This window comes from Pseudopipra pipra, chromosome 7 (genome assembly GCF_036250125.1).
Source record: "Pseudopipra pipra isolate bDixPip1 chromosome 7, bDixPip1.hap1, whole genome shotgun sequence".
Lineage (NCBI taxonomy): Eukaryota > Metazoa > Chordata > Aves > Passeriformes > Pipridae > Pseudopipra > Pseudopipra pipra.
In genome coordinates, this window is record NC_087555.1 from 32,571,579 (window position 1) to 32,597,723 (window position 26,145).

General features: G+C 37.1%; 1 protein-coding gene across 9 annotated transcripts in view; it reads right to left on the reverse strand.

The window, feature by feature from the left end:
* The window catches only part of NCKAP5 (NCK associated protein 5), a 395,107-nt gene that overhangs the window by 71,143 nt on the left and 297,819 nt on the right, over positions 1–26,145 (reverse strand). For all 9 annotated transcript variants that reach the window (XM_064661544.1, XM_064661543.1, XM_064661545.1 and 6 more), the window contains 2 exons: positions 22,913–22,951; positions 16,380–16,499 (listed from right to left, as the gene is read on the reverse strand). In XM_064661544.1, the coding sequence (XP_064517614.1) occupies positions 16,380–16,499; positions 22,913–22,951 (159 nt within the window). The remainder of the gene's footprint in view (positions 1–16,379; positions 16,500–22,912; positions 22,952–26,145) is intronic.

Here is a 26,145-nt window from a genome sequence, read left to right on the forward strand (position 1 = left end):
AAAGGCAGCTTCCCAGCAGAGTTCCTGTGCAGGGTATATGCCATCCCAGATTGCTTTTTATGCCTATATCCTTTAGGGTAATTTAAAGGACATTTAATTGTGAAAATAGAGGCACCTTCTTTCCTTCTAAATCTTTGATAATTTGCTTTGCAACTGTAATTTATCCTAACATTGCAAAGTTACTTCTGATTCTGACTACTTATAAGTATTTCAGACTAACATGAAGCCTAGCATTACTGTGGTTCAGCTGCAGAACACAGTGTGTCTTTAAAGAAGCATTCCTGTCCTTTTTACCACTTTTCACCAGTTTCAGCATGAAACAAGGTCCCTTAGGCACAACCATGTTTTTGTATTTCTACCCAGAAGTAAACAGTTAATAATGTGTGGGGTTTTTTGGTGTCAGTTCTGGGAATAAAACATGGACATATCTTATAAACTACATGGAACATCCATATAGGCCCACGTCTCTCTATTTTTTTCACAAGCACGTTAAAAAGAAACCAAGGATGGACTCTTTTAAAGGATGAAGAAATAGGAAAACAGCTGTTATTCCTGGATGAAGGGAATCACAGTAGAGGAAGTTCAACATTTTCAAAGGAAGAAACACCAGAATCAGATACTGACTTTTCTTGCTCTCAGCATTAGGGTCATGTCCTGAGTCCATGCTCATGTTCACTGGGAGTAACATGACAGTTCAACAATCCTTCTGTATTTATACAGCTTATAAAATTTGTTACAGGTTTGACTATTTGAGATTATTTCGCAACAAATATTTAGATTCATATTTTCACTTGTACCTATAGCAACTATTACCAACTGATCTGTACCTGTGCATTTCTTTAAGCACCAAAATTTTGCATCAAGCAACCATGGAAGAGAAAATAGTGAAGTATCAGTGAGGCATAGGAGCAAAGGTTCCCTACAGCTCCCTTCTGACCCTATTGTTTTGCTGCAGGACATCACCTTGAGGAAGTGAATAAAGCTGTGCAACATGGGCAACAGGACTTAGCCACAGGAGACATTTAGGAGAACATGCAATATGAGGTCAGCTTGTCAAGGAACTCCTTTCTCCTCTTGCTGGGCCGTGTTTAACCATGTACAGGATTGGGGTTAAAACTGGAGTGAGAAACAGCCTTCAACTGTTTAAAATACTCCTCCCTTATGCTAGGTAATTATATTTTCATTACTTCTTAGACTTCTAAAAGCTATTAATATAGCTCTGCACAGGCAAGAACATATAACTTCTGATTGTAAAGCTAATGCACCACACTGACCTATTTTTTTCTATTTCTAGGTTGCTACAGACACCATTTACAACAGACCAAGCTGTCAGTGAAGATACTTGATATTTAACAAAAGTGTATAATGCAACATTATACAGCTCAGGTAAAGCAACTCTGAAGTCTCAAACTCCACTGTATTTAGTACAGGGCTGGATGTTGGCTTTCACATTTATTATTCTGTTTTTTCTTAAGGTCTGTCTTGACAGATTACCTCAGTTTGCTCAGTATGTTGCTGCGAGGGTTCTCAACAGCTTTATCGCAGAGACCACCACTATAGCTGGTTGTATTCGTTTTTGATGGGAGGAGGGGATTATTACACAGTAAGTGAACCCCAGGACAACTCTTACAGTGGTATGAGCAAACAGTTGGAGACTTTTATTGGTTTTACCTACAGCTGTGTAAAATACAGGAAACAATCACAGACATGCAGTATTGCTCGGTGGTAATAGGAGGAAGAGTTATATATAAATGAATATTAAAGGATTAACTGAAAAATATATTTCAGCAAGATAAATGAGTTCTTACCACCAAAAACAAAAAAAGAAAAAAAAAAAAAGAAAAAGAGGAAGCTTTCAGCTATTCCATAAATTTCAAGTGAAGTGAGTGGATTTGAATTGCTTCCATGAAAGTCCTAATTTGATTTTCCATCTGTTTTTTTGTGGGCTTTCCCTCCTACTAGGCACGCTTTGCTAAAAAACATATACAGAAGATTTCAGACTTTAAATACAAACCCAGAATTAATAGTGGTTTGTCAATTTTTCAGGCAAATCCTCTAGGCAAGTTTACTGAGACTTAAGACAACATCCAAGACAAATACAAGTGTATGATATACAAACATTTGTATGGAAGATTAGGGTGCTAAAACTACATCAGAAAATCCTGTTAACAAGGCAAATTCAGCACAAAAAGTAAAACAAAGGTTTCGTTTGTGTCTGCTGCAGATTTTCCAACCTTGCAAATCTATATTATTATTGAGCCATCCAAAGATGGCAAAACCCAGTGAATTAGATTCCAAAGTAACTCAGAAGGTTGGAAACTTATATTCTAGGGTATAAATTCGGATGTATTAAGCAGGCACTTGATATATAAACACAAATAACATAATCTCTCTGCATTCTTCAGAGAGTTGGCAACATTAATGTAAGGCTAAAATTGCTCCTGTTCCAAATCCTTAATTTTATTAATTTTCATAAACTGCTTTAAAAGAAAGTTACATTGAAAGACACAAAGTAATCCTCTCTGATCCTAGTTTTCATTTTATAAATCTATCAGTCTTTTCAAGCTTTGAGATTCCAAAGTGTTAGTTCTCATTTTAATAGCACTATGGTAGGAGTCTGTAAATATTGCAATAATATTAAAATGAGCTAATTTAATTTCTTAGGAAAATGTATGTATAAAGTTCCCTGTGGTTAGTAATTACTGTAAAGTCAACAGTTTACATCAATGACTGGGTAATCAGCTAGTCAGAATGTGAATAATTAATGAAAAAATGTTTTCAACAAGCTTGCAAATGGAAGACTCCTTGGAGTATGGTAAAACAGCACTGCTGTGAGAATAGTGTTGTGCAAGAGTCGAGCCTCTTATTAAGTACATATCTAGATCTTCTTTCTTATTTTTGTAAATGTCTTTCTATTGATCTAATGCTTCTTAATATGTTAATTCCACTGTGCTAAATGAGGACCAGCATCATGTAGGTGCTATGAATTAAGGAAACACCAAAGAGCAAAAGGCAAGAATCCTGCACATCCTGACATCTCCTGTTGTTACACTGTTCACAAACAAAACCATTTTGTTTTTAACATTCCAGCATTGTCAGAATGAGTCTAGGAAACAACTTTATACTGAACTCCTATAACAAGGAAGAACTACACCATTAATCTTTTCTGGCATGCCCTACACGTGCTATCTCCATTTCAGCAGTACAAAGGTGGGCTGTTTTTTATTATTTCACTGTATTTAAGAAATGCTTTAATATAAAAACACAGGGGAAAAGTACAGACTTTCAGTCTTGCTTCTGCAACAGTCATTGCATTATCAATCTTTATATGATTAAAAGCTACTTACTAATTCCAACATGCTGCTAAATTGCTCATACTATGAAAGTTACTGATATTTCTGGTAGCACAACATAATATTGGTCGTTGCTTTTTTGATTCCTACAGTTTAAAATTCATTTTCACATTCACTTTCTGACTATGCCCCAAAATAATCTAAAGGAATTAGGCAGACCTCAGTACGATCTTCTTATTGACATTTATGTTGATCGATGTTGGCTCTTACAGAATTGGAATCTACAGATCAATTCCCTTATTAGATTCATTCTCAGTGCTGCCATGATCATTTCATCACAGAAGCTGCTGCCATCAAATGCTGCTTTATCACTCTATAATGGGATAAGCTGAAGCTTTCCTCTGGCATATAGCTGGAAATGATAACTGTCTGAGCTCTAAGTATTTCTTTCACAGATTTTCAAAAATCTCCTTTTAAAATGCATATGTCTGTTTTAAAAGCTATTTTAAACTGACTACCTAACCAGCAATATTTTTTGTCCACAAGAAAATTCCAGTTCTCAAGGTGGTAAAAAACCCCCAACGCTAACACTGGAGACTGCCCTATTAATCACTTTCTTCTTGCTGAGCCTATGAGCTAGATGGTAAAAAAATGAGACTAGCAATGAAGATACGACAGAAAAAACAAAACGGTCTCAGGAACAGTAAGTAGTATTATATGAACACATACACACATGCAAACACTCCAAAAAGCACACACAATACATATACAAGGTTTGCCACAAGAGTTCTATCTGGTTTTGAAAATATGCAGGGCCATGGTATTTTTTTTAAGAGTGGTATTACAGTTCCTGTTGAGAAAGGAGTTCATCACATTAATTTAAATCTCCGATAAAATAAATTAGCTTTTTTATTGCCAGGTTGAACTACAGGGCTATGATTGTTATGTATTGCTACAATCTAAGTCTTAATGGCATTTTAGCCCTGTGGTGGTCAAACAGAAACCATTTCAAACCTTCTAAAGGCTATTAAAACATGTGCAGATGTCTGGAAAATTAATACTATTATCTAACTCTAACCTTTTGCCTGTAGGAGGAAAAGAAGAGTGAAGGCTCAGGGAAGAAGTTTTAGATCAATACATGGCAACCGAGAAGGGTAAGCACCGTTCACATGAAAGTTCATTGGCTGTGAACAGGTGATTCAAGTGAGCAGATTCATCCTTATTTGGATTTCAATGAAATCATTCATTTACTCAGAAAAATAATTTAAGAGAGATGAGCAACATTTTTGCAATCCTTCCTCACTGCTGTTTCCCAAGGTCCAGCAATCTAGACTCTGGAAAGGTTCATTCATTTAAATGACAAGAGCATGAATTTGTCAAGGTTAATGTTGAACAAGCCATATTTTCCTTGCCTCAGTATTATGCATTAAAAGGTTTCTCCGTCCCTCCACCCTCTTTTGTGTGTGTGTGCCTGTGTGCCTATGTGTGTGTAATATTGTCGAAATGACATATGAACTAAAAGGAATTTAAAAGTAGGAGGAGAATTTCAAGAAATACTTTTATTGTTAGTTTAAGGCTTTTACATACGTATTTTTTCTTCAACTCTAATGCATTGTTTTTGTTTCTGACAGAATAATTTCTAATAAGGAGAGACTTTTATCTTGAATACCTGGATACAAGGTATTTGATTCTATCTTCTTTCCTAAAAAGTACTTACTTAAAGTATAATTTAGAAAGAGTAAGTGGGCAGATTCCCAGATAGTAGGAATTATTGGCTTCACTTCTACTACTGAAATGAAAAGAATTTCTGACAGGTCGAGAATTGTCCCGTAGACTTCCCAACTTTTGCTGTTTTTTCAGAAACAAAGTTTCTAGAGGGTCATAGCGTACCTTTGTTCTGGTATCACAGAATCACTGAATATTCTGAGTTGGAAGAGACCCACAAGGATCATCAAGTCCAGCTCTTAAGTGAATGACTCATATGGGGATCAAACCCATGGTGTTGGTATTATCAGCACCATGGTCTAACCAACCAAACTAATTTCATTTTTGGAAGTCTCAAGTCTGACCACTTGCCATCTCAAAAGGCCACTTCAAGTTCTGCAACATTTATCCTGATATAAAAAACCTGTAGGGCTTGTGTGCAAGATGGAGTACAACTCTATAGATCTGGTGATCTCAATAAGCATCTCAAGTCTTTAGAATTCTGGAATTCCACCAGCCTACTCTGGAATGATGATAAACTTCAGAAGGATCTCACAATCAGTCTGGTCATGCAAGCTGAGAAACTTGCTAAAACTGAAACACAGGTGAGGTGGGAGAGCCAGTGCTGGTACCAACAGGGAGGGTTGGTACCATGCACCATACTGGATGCATGGAGGATATGAGGACACAGACCTGCACTGCCCATGTTCATCTGCACCTTGCTCCTACTGCCCTGCCAGCAGAATACCAGGAAATGGAAAATGGGAAACGTCAGTCATTGCTCCTGCAAGGGAAGGTACCACACCCTCCAAGGACTTGGACTGGCCTTGTGAGTGCTTGGGCTATGACGGCAGGGAAGAGTCCCCTGGAAGAGTCCCCTAGAAGAATCCTCTTCCCACTACCAGAGGAAACCTGCCCCGGGCTGGGAGCAGCTGGGAGCTTTACCTCTAGCATAGATGGCTGAGAATTGCAAACTCTCTCAGCAGCTGTCTCTGCTCAGAAGAAGCCGTGCCAACCAACATTTGATTAGGAATCTGTGCCCTCGTGAATAGATCGTTTTTTTCATGGTAGATAAAAGCAGGGCTTAGGAGGTATTACATAGGAATTTCAAAAGGGGTCAGCTCCCATTTTGGCACAAGATAAGTAGCTAGATTTTTAAAAGAGCTCAGCACAATGCCTGGTCTTGTGTGCATGAAGGACCTAAAGTGCTAAATTAATGGTTAATTCTATTTGTTGTTCCCCCATGAACTGGTGAAGACTGGTAGCAGAGCAGAGAGTACCCATATTTCTGATTATTGTCAAAATCTCCCAAGGATCATTTAGTGGAATAAATCTAAGTGAGCCTCTAAAATACAGTGCTAATCTCTGATTCGTGCTCACACTTGCAGTATCTATAATTCATAATAATTATGCCTAGACCTGTGCCAGTGCCTGCATCTACTGTACAGAAAAAATACACAAGGCTTATTTAGAGAAAAGGAGTTAATATTAAGTGATAGGAAACCTATTAAAAAATGATGGAGGATTTCTGCTTTTAAAATATAACTGAATATAAAAATCTAGGATCAAAACACTACAAAAATTAAGTAGCTCATCTCTGAAATTGTATATCAGAAAGATGACCTGAAGAGTGGGAGTATGTTTGAGATTTTTAAAGCACTGATATTTATTCAAGATGCCATTACTTTGGCAGTCTTTCCATACTTCCAGTGCAGTAAGTTGGAGTTTAATTCATAATGTTGAAGATGCCCTTGTAATGCGTACAGGACACAGAAAAAGCACTGCACCTTCATGCACCCAGACATCAGTCAGTGACTAATGAAACACAGCTTGCCCTATCTAGAGAAAGAAAAAAGCACGAATGCAGTCTAAAAATGCTAAAAATACAGAAAGACTCAAGTCTGTCAGTATCACATTGTTAAAGATTTAATGACAAGGGTAACTTTTCCTTTTAGCTTGTCCTTATCAAGAGAGATACCCAGATGGTAATTTAAGAGTTAAGGCACTAATGGACTCTTCAGTTTCACTGAGCACCTACGTGCTGATTTTATCTTGCAATACAGTATTTCACATTCTCAGCGAAGTCAACAGAGATGTAGTCAATAGTGCCACGGCCTTTGGATGAGGATTTGAATCTTACCAGTATCCAAACCATCATTAAAGAAGATAGGTCATTTGGGAAACAAAGGAGAGCATTAGTAAAATTCAATACTAAAAGATGGGGTTGGTTCAGTAGGTGTTTTATGATTCACTATGAGCAACATTTTGTTCTAATTAGCAACTCTTTCTTCTATGCAAAGTATCTGTAAGAGTATACAAAAAATATAAAGTATATCACAGGAAAATTAATTTTTTCATAACAGATGGCAACAGAAAATACCTATTGAGTAATCTTATGTGCTTCAACCCACTTAGCATAATGTAAGTTTGTTTCATTTGATGGAATGTGTAATTTTATATTACTAGCAAATTACACTGACCTGATATAATCTGAACAGTTTAAATGTCACCAAGCAGAGTACTTATTGGAACACCTATTTCTCAGTAAAAAAGCCATAATTCCATATTGTTTCTTGTATTCAATGTGCCACTGCTCTTAAGCAATAGTAACAAAACCATAGTTATAAAGCAAAATATAAACGAAGTTTTATATGTATTGCGTGTAATAAGAGATGAAATGAATCCTTTATCTATTGTTGTCTCATATACAGTTTTGCACAGTTACCCTTCATTTAAGTCTCAAAGTCTTAAGAAAACAAAAATGAATGACACAGTTAACTCCATTGGTGCAATAAGAAGAAAATGACAGATCTGTAATAATAAAGGTTATATTTCTGTAATGCTTTAGAATTTCAATAGATTTCCACTTTACCACAAGAAAGAGCCCTTTAAATCTTTGAATCATTTAATTTTATACATTCTTTTGGTATTTCATTTGGGAGTTACGGAGTGTGAAATATGCACCACGATGAGAAAACAATTACCCAGCACACCTGTTGTTTGAGCATACTACATTTAAGTAGGACTTGCAGTGGCTACAATTCCACTGTGAAATCCAAAATTAGGAGGCTTTAAAAGCTGACCTAATGACATGAACTCGCCCTTTTATATGTAACACATGGTTTGTACTGACCACATCTCATACTGTGATAACATTAGAACAAATCCATGCTAATTTTTGCTATCAGAATGTCAGTGAGAAAGATTTTCCCATTTAGAAAAGGAACCTGAATGAATGACTCCTGACTTAAATACAACTATATATTAAAAAAAGTCTGTAAACTTCAACACCAGGAACATAGCAGACAAAAAAATGTTATGTTTCATACAAAACATAAACATATGAGTAACTCAAGGAGTTTTCACTAGGTTTACAGTCTAGAATACAGGCTGCCTCAAAGCAGCCTCTGTACTTACACTTGACCTTTTATGTAGGGATTCACATGATAAGTTGCTAATACATCTTGCTAATACAGTCAACAAACAGAACAGGCCGAAAGATCATTCAAAAGCATTGTACATATAACTGCATGGAATAAAGAAAGCATATTTTTCTAATGTTTATTAGAAGCATGAAGCACAGGACAAGTCTGGAAAGGAAGACAGCAATACTATTTCCTATCGTGGAATTCCTTCCTTTTTTCTTAAATTTATTCCCATACAGAAAGTACACAATAAAGGAAAAACCATGAAAAACATTCTTGTACTTAATGACTCTGTCCACACACTTGCTTAGGGTTTCAAATGCTATATTGGATTCCTGCCATCATGTGTATCATCACTGGTAATAAAAATCTATGCATAGAATAAAGAGAAATCTATGGTTCACCCTTTGTCAGCTGCTTATTTTTCTTTGTCTAAAAATAGGCAGTAAAAATCTTACTTTTGTTGTTAAGGCCTGTCACATCAATACAGCCTCACCATTTTCCTGATACGTGCTTACTCTGAAATACTGTCTTTGCTCTTCAGAACAATGCCTATACGTTTCTTCAAAACCTGAAAAAAAACCTGCTTTCCTCAGTCAGAATCATTCATAAATACTTCACCAAAGATCACTTGTGGCTTTCCTAAAGATTATTTGCTCGTTTGATTTACTGGTTTTGGCATCGCTGTAGCAATTTATTCTAATAATAAATAATGGAAACAGCTCATTTTTAGATTTGGTATCTGAAAATTGTCTATTTAAAACTGTATCACAAAATGTCATGTTTGTGTTGATATGGAAAGCCTTTCAGTGCTTTTCTGGGGAACTTCTCAAGGCTAGTTAAAATACTTGGACATAGGAATGCTTAGCAGTTGGGAGTAATTTTCTCTTAAAACTATTACAGTTCTCATCAGAACTACATGCCCTGGGAGCTTTAGCTAATGTTTTGGTTTTGTTTGAGAGCAAATTGCTAAGAACTGAGGTGTTGAAATAAGGGAAAACAGTCTGACAAGAAGGTAAATCACCAAAATGCAAATTACTGATGGAGCAGACCTATCAGGTCAGTTGATCTCACTCACTCATAATAAAATATTGTTCTGGTCTTGCTTTAGGTTGAACTGTTGGGAGGGATACTACCCTACCTCTCCTCTCATACATCATGCCATGGCCTATAACAAAAATTTTTGTGATGTTCCTTTATCAGCCTGAATTAGATTTAGATCCAGCAAATTATTTTGGCGAATGTCTTGTTTTGAGAATGAGAGTCTTACAGTTTCCTCAGTCGGAAAAGAGCATGACAGGATTCTCCCATATTACAGAGTGGTGTTCTTCAGGGACAAGAGAAGCCATTTCACTCCAGGGATCCCACAAGGCTGCTTGGAGATCTACACACCATGGCTGTGATTTACACACTCACAAGCACAAGTCCCTACGCCTGGAGATGGCCTGAGGAGAGCCACTGCTGAGGATCACATCCAACGATTCCCAGCACTCTCCCAAACACCTGTTTATGTCAGAGCTCCTTCTGGAGCTGGCAGCATATCAGATGCACTGCCAAATTCTTTCAGATATTATGCTACTGCTGTGTATTCAAAACTAGAAGTCATATGGCTTAAGGAGGTTAGATGGAGTTTCTCCAGAGGGGGGTGTTTCCCCTCCTTCTCTCATCGCTGACTTTGGTAACTCATTCATCTAACCAGTTGGTTCTCATGAATCCTTTTTTTGTGTAATGTTTCTTCAGCATATACTTGGCACTGCAAACAGGGCAAGTAAGAAATATGGTTTATAGTGTATTATTAAATGTTGATGATTTAAGCTGAGATGAAACACAGACTTTCAAATTTTGCTTTTCTGTCTTCTCAGATGTTATTGGTGAGTGAGGACATGACACAAATAGAAAGTAGATATCAGTTTACTGTGATAATGTAAGACTGGAAACAATGACAGCATCTTCACATGAAGAAAATGTTCCTTTAATTTGTTCTGGAAAATCTCAAAAAGCTTTGAGTGTTCCATAATAGATCACTGTCTTGATTCCTGACATACAGAAGCATTCTTATAATTTCTCATGGCTACAAGGCTGAAGGCTCTTTCCTGGGACAGTAAGTGTGCACTTCGGTAGCCTTGAACTGGAAGAAGCACTCAAGCAGGGCTACAGCCTGGAATCTTCCGATAACCACAAGTAGCATAAAACCCACCATTACACCTCTTAATAGGTGCTCTACTAGCAACCTAATTCTTGAATAAAGGTTAATGTACTGGTTTAAACTTAATATATCTCAAACATGCTTTACATTTATGTGATTACCTTTTTCTCTGTTGATACAGCCCTGGAGATTGTCCTAACTTTTAAGCAGTATTCCATTATTGCTGAATCAATTAGCAGATCTGGAATTAACTTCTCCTTCAAGCCACCAGTCCTGATTTTTGAGTAAATAAATATCACTACAAATACTGCCACACCTTATTTAGATTTATATGTTTACTGAGAAGAAAAGGACAGAGGTTGTTCTGGAGATGGACTTTTCCAGAAGATTTGCAGATAAGCGTATCCTGACAATCTAATGGATACAAAGGAATAAATGTGAAGTAAGCAAATAAGCAGCCCAACTGCAGGAGTTTCACGACTTCAATACAATTTGCTCATCTTGGTATGAAGTTTGCCTGCTCTCCCAAGAGCCTGGAGGCACAAGGCAGGACCAGCTTATGTGAGATGGGAATTCTACTGCTACTCGGTATGTAACAGTCCAGTTACTGAAATGTACTTTGGAATGCTGACAAACTGTTTTCTAACAGTGTGTGATGATATTTAGTTTTCATTTCAAACCCTAAATACCTACTTTCTAAAATTCTTGAATATTACACATATCACACTGCTGTAAAGTGATGCAACTTTGCTTTTAACCTCCTGCATCAGACATCATCACATCTAATGATGTCTGAACCAAAGGTCGAACTCTGAGCCCAGATATTCTGTTTTCTTTTGTCAGGTGTTAGGGTAATTAATTGCCCTCTTTTTCTCTCCATATAAAATAATGCAGCTGTTGCAATTTACCCCTTCCTGCCAAGTTGTACAGCTGTTTCCATCAAAATACATACAGCTACACTCTGCCTTGTACATCAGGGTATAGTTTTCAGGTTATTAGAAGAGCTAATATGAATGCAGTTATAATAAAGTAATTATTATTTAAATTGACCTTCTGAGAATTCAGTGCACTGTGCTGTAGAATTTTAGACAAAATTTTAGACCTAAAATTAAACAGTATGGATGGTAAATGTAACTAATGTGGCCAGAGAAACACAAGGAGAAAATAGATGCTTCAAGAGACCTTCCTGCTTTGTTCTGGGGTTGATAAAGTAGAATTTTTATGATGGAAATAAAACGGCAATGAAAATATAGCTTAGGATCAGAGACATTGTAAATCTTATGATTAGAAATATTATCTTATACTTTCCCAACTATGAAAAATTTATTACTTATTTAATCAAATAAATCAACTCAATAAATTTTGATACTTGCCACTTTTTCATACCTTTCACTGAACATTCCCTGCAGGCTTTATAACAGAAACCCCATGACAGTAACTTTCTGGGTGAAAAGTGAAAGTAGGACTTCACACATGGGAACAATTCAGCTGGCAAACATCTTGAATTTGTGCAAACAGAGATACATAATATAAAAAAAAAATACTGGCTTCTTTGTCAGAAGGCAAATCCTGACCCCTGATATCCTCAGTAACTTTATATAAGTCTTCACTGTTGTAAAAGAAGGATATGCAATATCCAAATTAGGTTCAATGCCAGTAGTTATGCTTTCAGGTATGAGTGGAAAAAGAGAATAGCTAAAAGAAATAGATCTGTGCCTCAAGACTGAGCAGTCTATACACAATGCATTCAAAACAACTCTGTGAGGTGCCACACCTAAGAGGCAGAAAAACACTGTAATTTGGTGATTTTAGTAGTTTAAATTTTCTGTGAAGAAAACACTCCATCATTTAGAAAAAATAAGACAGAAATGCAGTGATATTGACATTTAAAACATTTTTCATAGATGCTATACATGGCCATGAGCAAAGCAGAAGGGATAAGTTTCATCTAAAGCTTCTTATTCCTCCTCTTGCATCCTCTCTTTGGATTTGTCTTATCCCTTCAGCATCCTTCTGTATATCACCTCCACAGATTTCTCTCTTCACTTCAAATGAGTTTTACTCTGCTCAGTTTTAAATCTTTGCCTATTATCCCCAACTATTTCTCCCACTTGCAGATGAAATATAAGGTGGCTCACTAAAACAGAGTTCCTGGTTTTATTTCCCAAACCCCTCTTGCTATGACAGGGAGTATTTAATATCTTTTTAGTAACCATATTAAAAGAGGAAAATTAAGGCTGCTTGGGCAGAAGCTACTCTTGTGTGCCAGGTTCTAACTAAAACTTTTGCTTTTTCTCATGTGGTGCTGACACAAAACACTTTTCCAAGGCTTCATCATTTAAAAAAAGCTGTTTCAGAGAGATTGCTTGAAAATAATAATAATGATAATAATAATAAAGTTGATCAGCCTTCTCCTTATTTATCTACTCTAATACTGGTTCTGTAAATCACACATTTCAGCTAGAAAGAATGTTCCCAGAAAGACAGGGTAGCTCTTAAAACTGTCTACAGCATCAGAGGTGAAAAAAAACCCCTAAGTTACCTCTTTCTCCTCCTTACATTTTGCAGCAGAGACTGCATTACTTATCTTTTCATGACAGGAGTGATCTGTGTCACTCCCTACAAGCAGTAAGCACACCAAAATTTCTGGCAGAAAAGGACTTACATGGCAATACACATCATCACATGCCTCAATACATATTGCTTTAAAAATACTATTAGGACCTTCAACTTCATAAGTACTTACACTTGTAAATGCATGAAAATGTAATACTTTTAATATCATTTTTATGGTGCAGGATTCCTGAGGCAGCCATGAAAACCATATTACATGATTTTTTTTTTTTTAATTGGTAGCAAAATCAGGGTTTTTTTGAACTGTGTGAGAAGTATGATGAAAACAAAACCAGTGCAATTGGTATGGCATGGGGGCCATTACTCTCCAGTCAAATTTATAACACTTGTATCAATTATTTCATTGAAAAAATTGTGAACAATATAATTTCTAAGACACACGAAACATGTATTATTTGCTCTGCAATCAACCATACAAAAAACCTAGGGTAATGATGAAATCTATTCTAATTTTTTAAAAAAGAAATCTATATTTCTGTTGAAATCTGAGAAGTCAAAATGTTTATGGTTTAAAAATAAGTTTACTTTGTAATACAAAAGTCTTCTAATGTCAAATACAGAATAATTGGATGGTAATATACAACCAAATCACAGAAGCTGATACGCAGAAAAAGTAACTAATACTACTTATTTTAGATTCTGTCCTCTACTATGGCATTCTTCAAAATTTCTAGTTGTACTAAGTGTGACTACTCCTGGGATGAGATCAGCATCAAATAAAATTGAACTGTATTGTATAAGAATGTACAGGAAAGGTGAAAACACCACCTGCCCCCTGCCCCTAGTTAGCAGTATTTGCCCATTCACTTTGATTGAGGTCATGATTTAACAGGAATGTCCTTAAGCACATATTTAGAACTTTCCTGTAGAGTGACACACTGAAACCAATATTTACCTACTGCTCTAAAACTGAGCTCTATGTGCATTTCCAAGAAGACATAATCCAAATTGTGCTTTAATTCTATGCAGGCACACAACAGTATTTGTTTAATTTCAGTCCTAAGAAAATACCCTTCTTCAGATATGCTTCAGATTTCAGACTTCAAGATCACAGACTTCACACCATTATTCAAGTCTGAAGTACATTTAGAGGATAATTATATTTCTGGAAACTCACGAATTTACTGGGGTATTTTTTTGGTAAAAAAAAGGACATATGAAATGTCTTAACAGAAGTTCTTCTTTTTCTGATGTACACTGCAACTTGTTCTCTGCTTTTTTTTTCCCCGGGGGGGGGGTGTAAAACCTGTTGACAGCAACAGTAAGAACCGTAACAGCAAATTTTGCTCCAGGAAGACCAGGACTTTGCAAATGAACTTAATTCCCTTTTGTCCTCAGACAATAAAGATAAATCAAGTGAAAAGCAGGGGGAGGGGAACCTATACACATTAGTTCCTGCCAATATGTGCAAGAATAATGATGTAAAATAGCTTGAATCCCTCAGGAAAACCTGTTTTTCATTTGCTTCTTTCTTCTACCTGGTGCAACTTCATCTCTTTCAACTTCTTTCACACCTGTCAAACAATTTAATTTCAAAGAACTGAAGTCAAAGCACTGATCCCACTTTTCAGACGCTAGCTAACACTTCCATAACATTCCTAGAACAACCTGGCTTTATTATTGCCATACAAGGAATTGGGAATAGGAGCCATATATGTAATGATCAATGTACAGAGTATGACTTCTGTGCACTCTAACCCCAAACTAACACAGACTAGAGTTAGACACTTTGGAAAAAGAAAGATAGAAAAAGCAGAAAGGAAGGAAGGAAGGAAAGAAGGCAGGCAGACAGAAAGAAAGAAAGAAAGAAAAACAAAGAAAGAAGGAAAGAAAGAAAGAAAGAGAAAAAAAAAGGAAAGAAAGAAGGAAAGGAAAAAAGAAAGGGGGAAAAAAAAGAAAGGAAAAAAAGAAAGAAAAGAACCACCCTAAACCAGGAAGAAGGAGCAGGGGATGTGACTGTCAAAAGCAGAAGTGAGCAATAAGGATCCATGCTGTGGTGGATGGGTCAGAAACTGTGAATGCATAAACATAAATCAGTCCTCTATACAGGGGTCCGTGAAGGATGAACAGTGAAATAAATCAGGGTGCAAGGGACAAGAAATTAGAAGAGAGAAGGTCCTGACCTAGCAATAACTAAATCAACAAAAAATCAAGAGACAGAACAAGAACCTGAGGATAACTCAAGAATCCAGATCCTTGTGATGGTGACCTGGCACCACCCTGCCTGTGTTTTAGAATTCCACAGTAATTACAACTATTTGCCCTCACCATGGGGATTCCCTTGCCTTTCACAGCAGCTGTGAGAAGACCTCATTTCCTAAATAAACAGACAAGCCTGATGAGAGTTAGCAGACCTCAGCTGTTGAGCAACAGAGCAAGGGCCAAATTTTACTTTGAGATACAGATGCAGAGCAGCAAGGATTTAAGTAAGATGCACATTTAATATCACTTATGTAGCTGACATGACCAGCAAAGGTTTAATTAGTCCTCATTTGCTGTTCTCCCAGCTCATAGTCAGATCTGTTGGAACTTCTGCAAAGCAATTCTACTTCTAAAAACGGGTGATAAAGTGATGGATTCACTCACAATAATGGACTTTGCCAAATGAAAAGGGATACTGAAACATCTCTTAGTATTCCAGAATGGCAAATAAGTGGGAGATAGGTCACTTGGTTTCTCAGCTATATACTCCCATAAAGCATTGGCAAAAAAAAATCACTCCAAGCCTATGAAGATGTTCTTAAGCACTCGCAAGTAAGCTGAAACCAGAACAGTATCACATATGGCAAAAGTTAAATAAATGGGCTGTCTTCTCACAGGAAATTACACTGTTCACCATCAAGCAGAATGTTAAGGAATCCGAGCTTCTCCCCTGCAGAGGGATAATGAACCCATATAATTCCATTTATCATAGTGAAGAAGCACCAAAAAAAGTAAGTTACTCTGCAGGTGTGCTCCTCTCTCCAGATTTGCACACAATATCTAGTCGCAGTTCATTGGCACACAGTTTCAATTTCAATGGGATCAGATTATAGATAATGGATATTCTTCTAATATATTAAATCTATAAACTGTCATTTCCCATTTATTGACATAACCTTAAAAGAAAGAAAAGTATTTTATAATTGTAAGAAATATAAAGCTCATAGCCTGTTTTCTGCAAAGGCCATTTCCTACCTGAAGGAGGAGGTCAGAAGCTGGTTTGACTTTCTGCTGGAAAAGCACACTTAATGTTCGATTCTGTTGTTCCAAATCAAAAACTCTCATTTTCAGCTTTATACATTCCTCCCTCAAACCCTGCAGCACAAGGGAAAACAGGAAAATTAGAAAGCAGGTAACAGAAGCACTTAAAAAGCTCTAAGTAATGTCAGATGCTAAGAAGAAATAAACATACAACTTTTAAAATAGTATAAATCAGAAATGTACTACTTCATTTTCTCTAGTTGTTTGATCATCCAGGATAACATTAAAAAAATCTTGTAGTGACAAACAGTAGTTACCTCTCACCTTCTTTTGGAGTTTTCTGTTAGGATAAAAGTGACTTTGCTAGCAATGTGTTTCATTTTGCAGCTGACACAAAGCAAAAAGCAATGAATATATGACTATCGTAATAAGCATTAAGCTAAGGAAAAAGCATAATCTATAGCAAACCAGGCAGAAGTTCAAAGTGGTACTGTGTCTTCAAGGTACTATCTAGAAGTCTGATCCCCTCCTTCCTTTTTTGGGACTAACCAAACCATTGCTGTGGCTGTTGTGGATGGTCTGTAACTTCCCCCACTGTAACTAGGGGAAGAAGAGCTGGAAAGCAGAAAGAACCTGGGAGTGCTGGTGACAGCAGTTGAACACGAGCCAGTGTGTGCCCAGGTGGCTGAGAAGGCCAATGGCATCCTGGCTTGTATGAAAAATAGTGTGGCCAGCAGGACCAGGGCAGTGATTGTCTCCCTGAACTCAGCACTGGTGAGGCCACACCTCAAGTCTTGTGTTCAGTTCTGGGCCCCTCACGACATGAAAGACATTGAAGGGCTTGAGGGAGTCCAGAGAAGGGCAATGGAGTTGGTGAAGGGTCTGGAGCATGAGTCCTATAAGGAGCAGCTGAGGGAGCTGGAGATGTTTAGCCTGGAGAAAAGGAGGCTCAGAGGGGACCTTTCACTCTCTACAACTCCCTAAAACAAAGTTGTGGCCAGGTGGGGGTCAGTCTCTTTGCCCAGATAGCAACTGATAGGACAAGAGAAAATGGCCTCTAGTTGCACCAGAGGAGGTTCAGATTGGATATTTGGAAAAATTTCTTAATGGAAAGGGTTGGCAAGCATTGGAACAGGCTGCCCAGGGGAGTGGTGGAGTCACAAGCCCTGGAGGTGTTTAAAAACCCTGTAGGTATGGCACTTGGAGACATGGTTTAGTGATGGGCTTGGCAGTGCTGGATTAATAATTGGACTCAATGATCTTAAAGATACTCGATGTATCTTTCCAATACAAGCAATTCTGGGATTCTATGAAAAACCCTTAAGATTAACCATTAGAAGCAGAGGTGAACTGCAAAACCATTAAAGCCATTAATGGTTTTCAGATATAGTAAATATCTATCTATCTATCTTCAATGTAAAAGCTGCTTTTCCTGGCCATTTGGAAGAATAAAGGATTCTTTCAGAGAGAGGATTTTGGAGAGAAGGAGAATCTGACACTATGCTTTTCAGCATAATCTGTACAGCTGTCCATTTTGAAGTGTAAGGGATTCATAAACCAGGAAAAGCAGTCTCCTAATAAAGGTTACATTTAAAAATAATAAGCTGCAGCTGTATCTAGGGTTTGTTGGTTTTGTTTTTTTTTTTTTAAATTTACATCTCCAAAATACTTCCCCATATTCCTTTAAATTTAGGACATTTGCTGCCCTGTGGTATTGCCTAGCTCCTATTACTTTCCACCATATGAGGGTGGAGAAATAGGCCTCTGGATCCCCATATGCTGTCCTGTCAATACCATTAACAACACAATGACCTGGCTTTATGAGATAACAAATCAGAGGAGGAAATTGTGATCAGATGCAGCTTAAATTCTTGCCTACAGTTGCTTTAGTCTCCGCTGTAACCAGCACTGAGGTTAAAAGAGGTGAACACACAATAAAATATGCTCATCTCGAGACTTCCAGAAAATTGTAAACATCTTTTTATCCATAAGAATCAGATTTTATGACACTACCACAAGAAGTTATTTTCTCTCAATAGTTTCACAACACTTGTTTTAGGTGGCTGTCAAGTGGCTGTTCAACTGAAATTGCTAGAGCCTTCTAACACAACCCCCCAAAAATCTTGAGTTTGATGTTTTGTGAAGCCCTAAAGCTTTGATTTCTATTAGTGAGACCACTTATCCCTGGTCTTACACATGGCAATCTCTATTAGGAACAGAGATTGCAAGCATCAAGACCCGTCATTATCTATCTTTTACAAATCAGAGACTTTAAAATTGAGCCTTGGCTGTTACAACTGTTACAATGCTTAACATTTCAAAATTATTAAGTGCTCTGAAAGGGAAAAATGATTCACAGAAACTAACAATGTAGAAAAAATTTAAATCCTAGCAAGGCCTCTGCTCAAAACCTTCCTATGTTACAGTTTTAAAACTGGATGATTTATGGTTCAAACTTTAGAATTTCTGTAAAAAGTCAAATATAAGGTAGTAGATTACCCACCCAGATGCTATAAACCCTCCAATGGTAATGCCACTCATAGCCCAGAGGAGAAATGAGGCACATAAAGGTAGCAGTATTTTGGTAAAATAAAGTCTGAGTTTAGAAAGTTGGAAGTCCTAAAATTACCAATTAATAAAGTTATCACATGTCTGAAGCCTATTATTCCTCTCCTGTGGGCAAAACGACTAGCTATTAAGATAGCAATCTCCCAAATGTTTAAGGTATTCCTGTGGTTTCACTATAGTAATATCCAAGCATCCCTCTAGTCTTGCTTTATCTCTTCAGTTTGAATGAGACTCACTCTTCTCCAAAATGGGATCCAATGCCCTCATTAGAGGGTCCACAAAAACACTGCTCTTCCTCTGAACATGTTTCTTTCTGTTTTAATTAATGCTTAATTCACTTTTTATTTAATTGATGAAAATGAAGAAGAAATAACTTTCATACAGAGCCCTGAGTAAAAAAGTGTTCTTCTGAATACAGTCCTATGGAAGAGAGTAATATGCAAAAATAGATACACAGATCACAAAACTATTTCATTAAGTGGTGTAACTCAAATTTCAAACTGTTAATACAGGTCTTACATGGAAAAATATAAATAAATATACGGTTCTCAGCACTCCAATCACCTCATGCTGTATGAGAAGCCTTTGGGTGGAACGAGAAAGAATGGATGTTTTCAGTAAATATCATAACATACAGGTTTGCCTCAAATAATTTTGTTGTTTTTCTGACTTCCTAAATTTTTTAGAAGTAAAATCTTCCATAAGTGGTAGAAAATCCACAGAATTTTGCTACACAAGATTTGTGAAATTTTGCTGTGTGGCTAATTCAGTACAAATCTCAAGTTAATACAGTTTATCCATAATCTCAGTAAAAAAAAGTCTCTCATGTTAGAGAAATTCTATATGTATTGTAATGAATTATATATCTGAAAAGTGAACATTGAAGACTGTAATTCCATTTCAAGGATTCGGTGACATTGTTAAATCACTCAAGCTTTGCTCACTCAATTCGTGTCACCAGATTCCCTCAGCGGAATCACAGTCTTTCACATACTGGCAAGTGCACAGTGCTGTATTCCTTACATTACAGCATGTATTTAAATTAAGCAAAAATCAGTCCTTGAGGGACAATTTCAAACTCATAGCAAAGCCTATACAGTGTGCGCTACTGTACAAAATCACTCTTCTCCGTTTTCTGAAAGCTCTCAGCTTTTCTCCATGTCTTGCCATGCCCCAGAGGTGTGTTATCTCTCTGTGGCATGACTGGCTCTGTCTTACTGCTCAGCTGCATGACAGTGAATTTATCTGTTTACTAGTTACTATTTGGGCTCTGATATCTACCTTTTTGGGACTGGTGTGAGGAGTGCAATTTCCTCTTTATTGTATGCTATTGTGTTCCAGTCTTTTCTTATAAAAGGACTTGTATGAACGGTGTCAGGAGCACTATAACAGTTAATATTCATTAGCATTTAGAAGAGTACCCTCTTTCCTCTTTCCATGGATATTAAATTACCTGTTATTACTCAGTAATAGGTAAGCAGCTGTTAAACCCCATCAACCCTAAGTAAATCACTTTATTAAACGTATTCAAATCTGGTTTTATGGTATCCATATGAACTCCTCGGTTCCTATGGGTTTGGGAGAGTTCATTACTGAGAAAGTATGTAGTCATCAAAATGTCTGACACCTTTGCAAAGGGAATCAGGAAGCTCCTCTCTTCATTGGGAAAACAATCATAATATTCCCAAACTAGAGATTAATATATTGAGATTAACCCTCTGGTAAATATTTCATCAAATATGGTTTTATAATACAAAATGTGTATGAGGCTTTTGGGTATATTAACATGAGAAAATAACTCAGTTTCCATTGAAAGTGCATTGAAAAACAGATTTGAGACTTTTTTTAAAAATGGCTTAAGTTATATTTCTAAAAGGTGTCACAGCAATAGCTCTGCAGACTCTGCAGTTCTCCGATGACGCACAGACCATGCACATATGTGTACACAGAGTAACACAGTACAGGCAGCAACAGTGCAAGCTTCCCTGGATGTTGTGGCTTGCACAAACCACCTCCAAGCTGCAACACTTCCAACTGCTGTAAGGCAATATCCCTCTTCCAGAGTAAAAGGCTTTGTTGTGCATCTAAAAACCATGGGATTGAACAATGACACTTTCAACCCCAACCTGTGGTAAAAACTGTGTGGCTGTTCTGTGATCACAGCTGTTGGGTGAACAGATTTAGGGAATATTATTACTTCTGTATTCCTGATGCCAACTCAGGTCACAGGAATGTGTTATCTATGTAATGGGCAACGGCACCCTCCAGAGTCTTGCATCACACACCTACAGGTGACCTGAACATCTATGTCTGTCTTCAGGACAGGATACCCCAGAGCAGATGTAATGAGGTCAGAACATCTCCCTGCACATCTTTTAATCTGTACAGGATGTCATAAAATTGATTCTCAAAAAATCTGCCCAAGAGAGAGCTGAGAAGGGTATCCAGCCTTCCCCCTGAGTGGGTGGTCAAATGAAACTTTCTGCACCTACTTACAGTTCACTTAGGTGCAGATGGTTCTGGGTGCAGATGTTATTTGCAGGGCACATTCCCACTTTTAGGAGTCTATTTGGCAGCGTTAAAGGTCATTTTGCCCACATCTGAGCTGTGCAGCAGCCACCCTGCAGCTATATCTGTACCCAGCCTCCTGCTTCCTTCATCCTGAGCTGCATCCTGACTCCCCGGCTCGGCTTCGCTGGAACCTCTCTCCTCCCCATAGACCTGCCCAGGAAACACATACCTGACCCTGACCACTGCCTCCAGGCCTGACCCTGACCCTGGGGCTCCACATCCTGCCTGCCCCACTGTCCCCCTCAGGGACATCCCTTTGCAGGAGGCATTCTGAATAACATTCTGCTGGACTGAATGATGTCCATGAGGGAGTCTTTGGAGCGTCTTCAAAAACTATTTGCATCTAGAAAGCTTTTGCACTTATGGCAGAGATTTTTGATTATTTTAACTTGGTGTTTCTTGCTGCATTTTAAAAACATTATTACTTGTCCTGTCATTAAGTGTAGACAAAACAGTTTATATTCTGCTTTGCACTGTCTGCATTAAAAGACTGCGTTTATGTCTCTTTCAGAATCATCTTTTTAAAACTAAATGATCTAAAGCATTTTAATAATGCCACATTCATCAAGTAGTCGAGATCTCACAGAAGATCATTTCATTAATACTGAAGTGTTCATAGCTTATTATTACAGGTCTTTATATTTTGTTTGTCTTTCCCCCTTTTCCCCTTCAACAAAATGAAATCATGGAATCATCTTTAACTGAAACTTCAGACATGACTCAATCCAGAACAGACCATTATAGAAGCCATAGTGAATCTTTTCATTCTGCTGGGTTTGTTATCACCCTACAAGAATTTTACCTTTGAAGTACTTACCTTGCTTACCCAGGAGAATGGATCAGGAGGACAATAAAAGGTTTTTAAAGATAAAATACACATTCTCTATTGTGGGTCCCTAGACCATAAGTTGAGTAGCTGAAGGCCATTCCATATGAGGAGCCTTGTCTTTTCCTCAGAGAGGCACAGGCTCACACCAGGAATGTGAGTGAATGTGAGTGTGCCAGCTATTGACATGCACAGTAATTCATCTGTTTCACATTCCACAGGAATGGACTGTGGGAGCAACACAACTCATTAGGGATAGGCAATGCAAAAATCATCATCTGGAAGAAGGATTTTCAGACACTTTTGTGTCAATACTTAGGTAAACAATAAAAATTGAATATGGGTTACACAGAATCAAGCCTTAAAGATGTCCAGATTCATGGATTTTCATTTCTCTTGGATTACAGAATCTTGACTTTGGGCCTGATATGTGGCAGCCTCAGTAACTAAATGTGTGCACAGTTTAAAAAATGTATGCTACATAAATATATATGTATCTTTCAAATGAGCAATGAACATCTGCAAACTAAGTTACACCACAATACCCAAAATCACAACTTACCTTTTGAGTAAGTAGAGCCTGAACAACCTGATTAGCTACCTGAAAGAAATAAGTAAAAAAAAAAAATTAAGTATGTTATTATGTGTGGTTTTGCATAAAAATACCTACTTTTGAGGCTTTACATTCTACTTCCTACCTACAACCACCACCAATTCTAGTACAAGTATTTTAATATAATACTAGTAATAATACCAGTAAGATAATACTAGTAAGAATATACAATACTAGTAAGAATAATACTAGTAGATATTACTAGTAAGAATATATGAAATGCATGTCGACTACTTCTGTGCTAGTCCTCATTATAAAAAAATGTGTACTGTATCAATTGCAGTGTGACATGATGGACATTTGGTTAACTTTGGAGTAGATTAAACTTTCACGGTTCTATATGTAGCTGGTGTGCATCAGCAAGGATTGACAGCATTCACTAGAGAGGATTTTTACCAGCCGAGAATGGAGTCCTGAATGTTTTCATGAAGTTTAATTGTTTCTTGATTAAATATTGACAAAATGGTACATCTATCATGACAAGCAGAAACCATAAAGTGCCACAGAAAATTCAAGTACCTACTGTCATCAAAATGTGGTTGGAAGGCACTCACCCCACACAGCATAATTGACTCGAATGAGATTACACACCATTGATTAGGAGAACTATATATTCAACAGGGAATTTTTGAAGTTATTTATTTTATACATCTTTTCTAATTTACATTTACCATCCAGCAAGGGGCGGGGAAGTGGAAGAAGGAAGGAGAGAAAAAAGGACTGAGATAAAATTTTCTGTTCATGATGTCCTGAATGTTCAAAACCAAATATGCACTTTACCACACAAAGCACTGGCCTATGTTTTTGCTCCTGCATTTAGGCAGAGCAAGTAGAGATCTCTCTCTGTGCAAAAAGAGATTTCTGATTTCGTTTCTGTTGACAGAAATTACAGTAAAGCATATGCATTGAGTCTTCTACCTCTTGGCAAATTAAATAAAACCCCCACACCATTGACGTGAACTGAGTCGGGAGAAAAGAGCTACAGTTAATTCACTTCTGTAAATAATTTAGCTCTGTTAGATCCAAAAGTTACATTTGATTCATATGCTCATAAAATTGCCTAGTATCATTTTTTTTTTTTTTCCAAACTGGTCCCTAACTTCAGGCAGCCTGTGGAACAACGATCCCATAAAACAGCTCTATACATGATTTAACAGAAGACACAGACTAATATTAGAACAGTAATAACCAACAGAAGTAAACATGTTACGGTTTTGAAAACCCGTGTGCCTTGCCCTACAGGCTCTCAGGCTCCCACATCCAACAGTGTTCCTTCTGGCAAGTACCTTTAACGTCTGTTTGCTCTACCTGAAAATTGAACAAACCATATCGAATACATTATTTCCTCACTTTCTGACACGGAGTTACTTTACCAAGGAAGAACTAAAAGGCTCTTTGAAGTGTGTACTAGTCACTCACAACAGAATAGCCTACGAAATGACTCCTACAGCTTTACATATTGTACAGAGGAGTGTAAATGGCATAATCTTCCAAATGGGTAAAACCTGAACTTGCTGATGCATATATGACAAATTTTCCAGCTTTTGAGTGTATGAAGCTAGATATCTAAATGGAAGTACCTGCCAGTGATCCATAGCTCCCATGGATGTCAATAAGAGAGATATGTAACTAGTTTCTTTACAAAATGGCGTTATTTTTTTCTAGTATCTAACAGCTTGAAAAACTATGTTGCTATTACCATTCAAGATTTTCAGGTCTGTATTTTTGGTATTCAGCAGGAACAGAGGTAGGAAGCCTTCAGTGAAATGTTCTGCAGTTACTAAAATTAATTTAGCAGTCAATAAGTGGAGTCAGCCAAACTGCATTTCAAATGAGGTTGCCATTCCACTCCTACAGCAGATGAAAATAAGCTGCTAAGCTCAACAATCTACTTCATTTTAACTTACAGGTATCAGGAGACACCATGGATATCAGTGAACAACATGAACCAGCCCTATGAAACTGACAGTCACTACTGTCAGAACCTGTGGAAACTGGGACCATTGAAGGCAGAGGGATTGACTTCTGAGATGCAGCAAATGTGAAATTCCCACTTATATGAGGCGTAACTGTGGCTCAATCCCAGTAAAAAGCAGGTTGTAAAATTACTTGACCTGTGATTCATGCAGTTAATCAAGGTGAAACAAGGAACAGAATAGAGATGGCTGTTGCTTGGTATGCTATTCGGCAGAAGTGCTTTCACACTGACTGCCTTTCCTTTGGACTTAATAGCCAAGATCCTTAGGTGACGTTTCCTTCTCTGGATTGCAATGAAAGAGATAAAAGATCCAGCTTCATTTTTTCCTTATTTAATTATGTTTACATATATATGCCATAAAGTGTTCTTAATAGAAAATGTATAAAAGAATGAATCAAGGAAAAGAGACTCCAGTGTAACATCTGTTATACCTTTTACAAGTACTGATATTTTACACAGCTGCCTTTAATGTATGATTCTACATGCACAAAGATATTTCACATGTACCAAAATGAAAGACCTCATTTTTTATTCAAATCTTAAAAATAGAATGCCTTTTTAAGATAACTTTACATTTTTGATTAGTTAATTCTTAAAACATCAGCAAAAATATCATCCACCCTAAGTTGCATAATTTCCTGCATATAAGTATGGTGAAGCTTGACAGACTCTCAGCTGACACAGTGATGTGAATAACCATGACATTACCACTTACCAATAAACTGACAGCTGAATTCCAGGATAAGAAACTAGGATTAGGCATGTTAACCTCAAAGCCCAAAGGTACAAGAGGACAATCCTCGGTTTTGCATTAAATTTTTCAGAGACAGAAAGATACGTTTATGGAGTATATCTGAAATTAAATGAGCTCTTTTCTTATTTATCAAGTACTGGAACATTTCAATGACATCTTCTTCCAAAGACTGTTCTAAAGTTTTTTACATGTACACTTCAGAGATGAACAATTATTTTAAAATCAGTGAATAATTGTTAAAATTCATAGAGGACTCGTTCAGCTTGATCCATATGTTTTTCAGATTTAATCTCTCTGAAAATTTGAGTTTCATTGAATTTTATCATGAAAATGATTACAGAGCATGCATTTTTATGTCACAGTTGCAAGCACTCATACAATGTGTGGGGCAAGCACTCATACATAAATGTGGGGCATTGTATGAACGAAAAGAACTATGTAAAATAGACT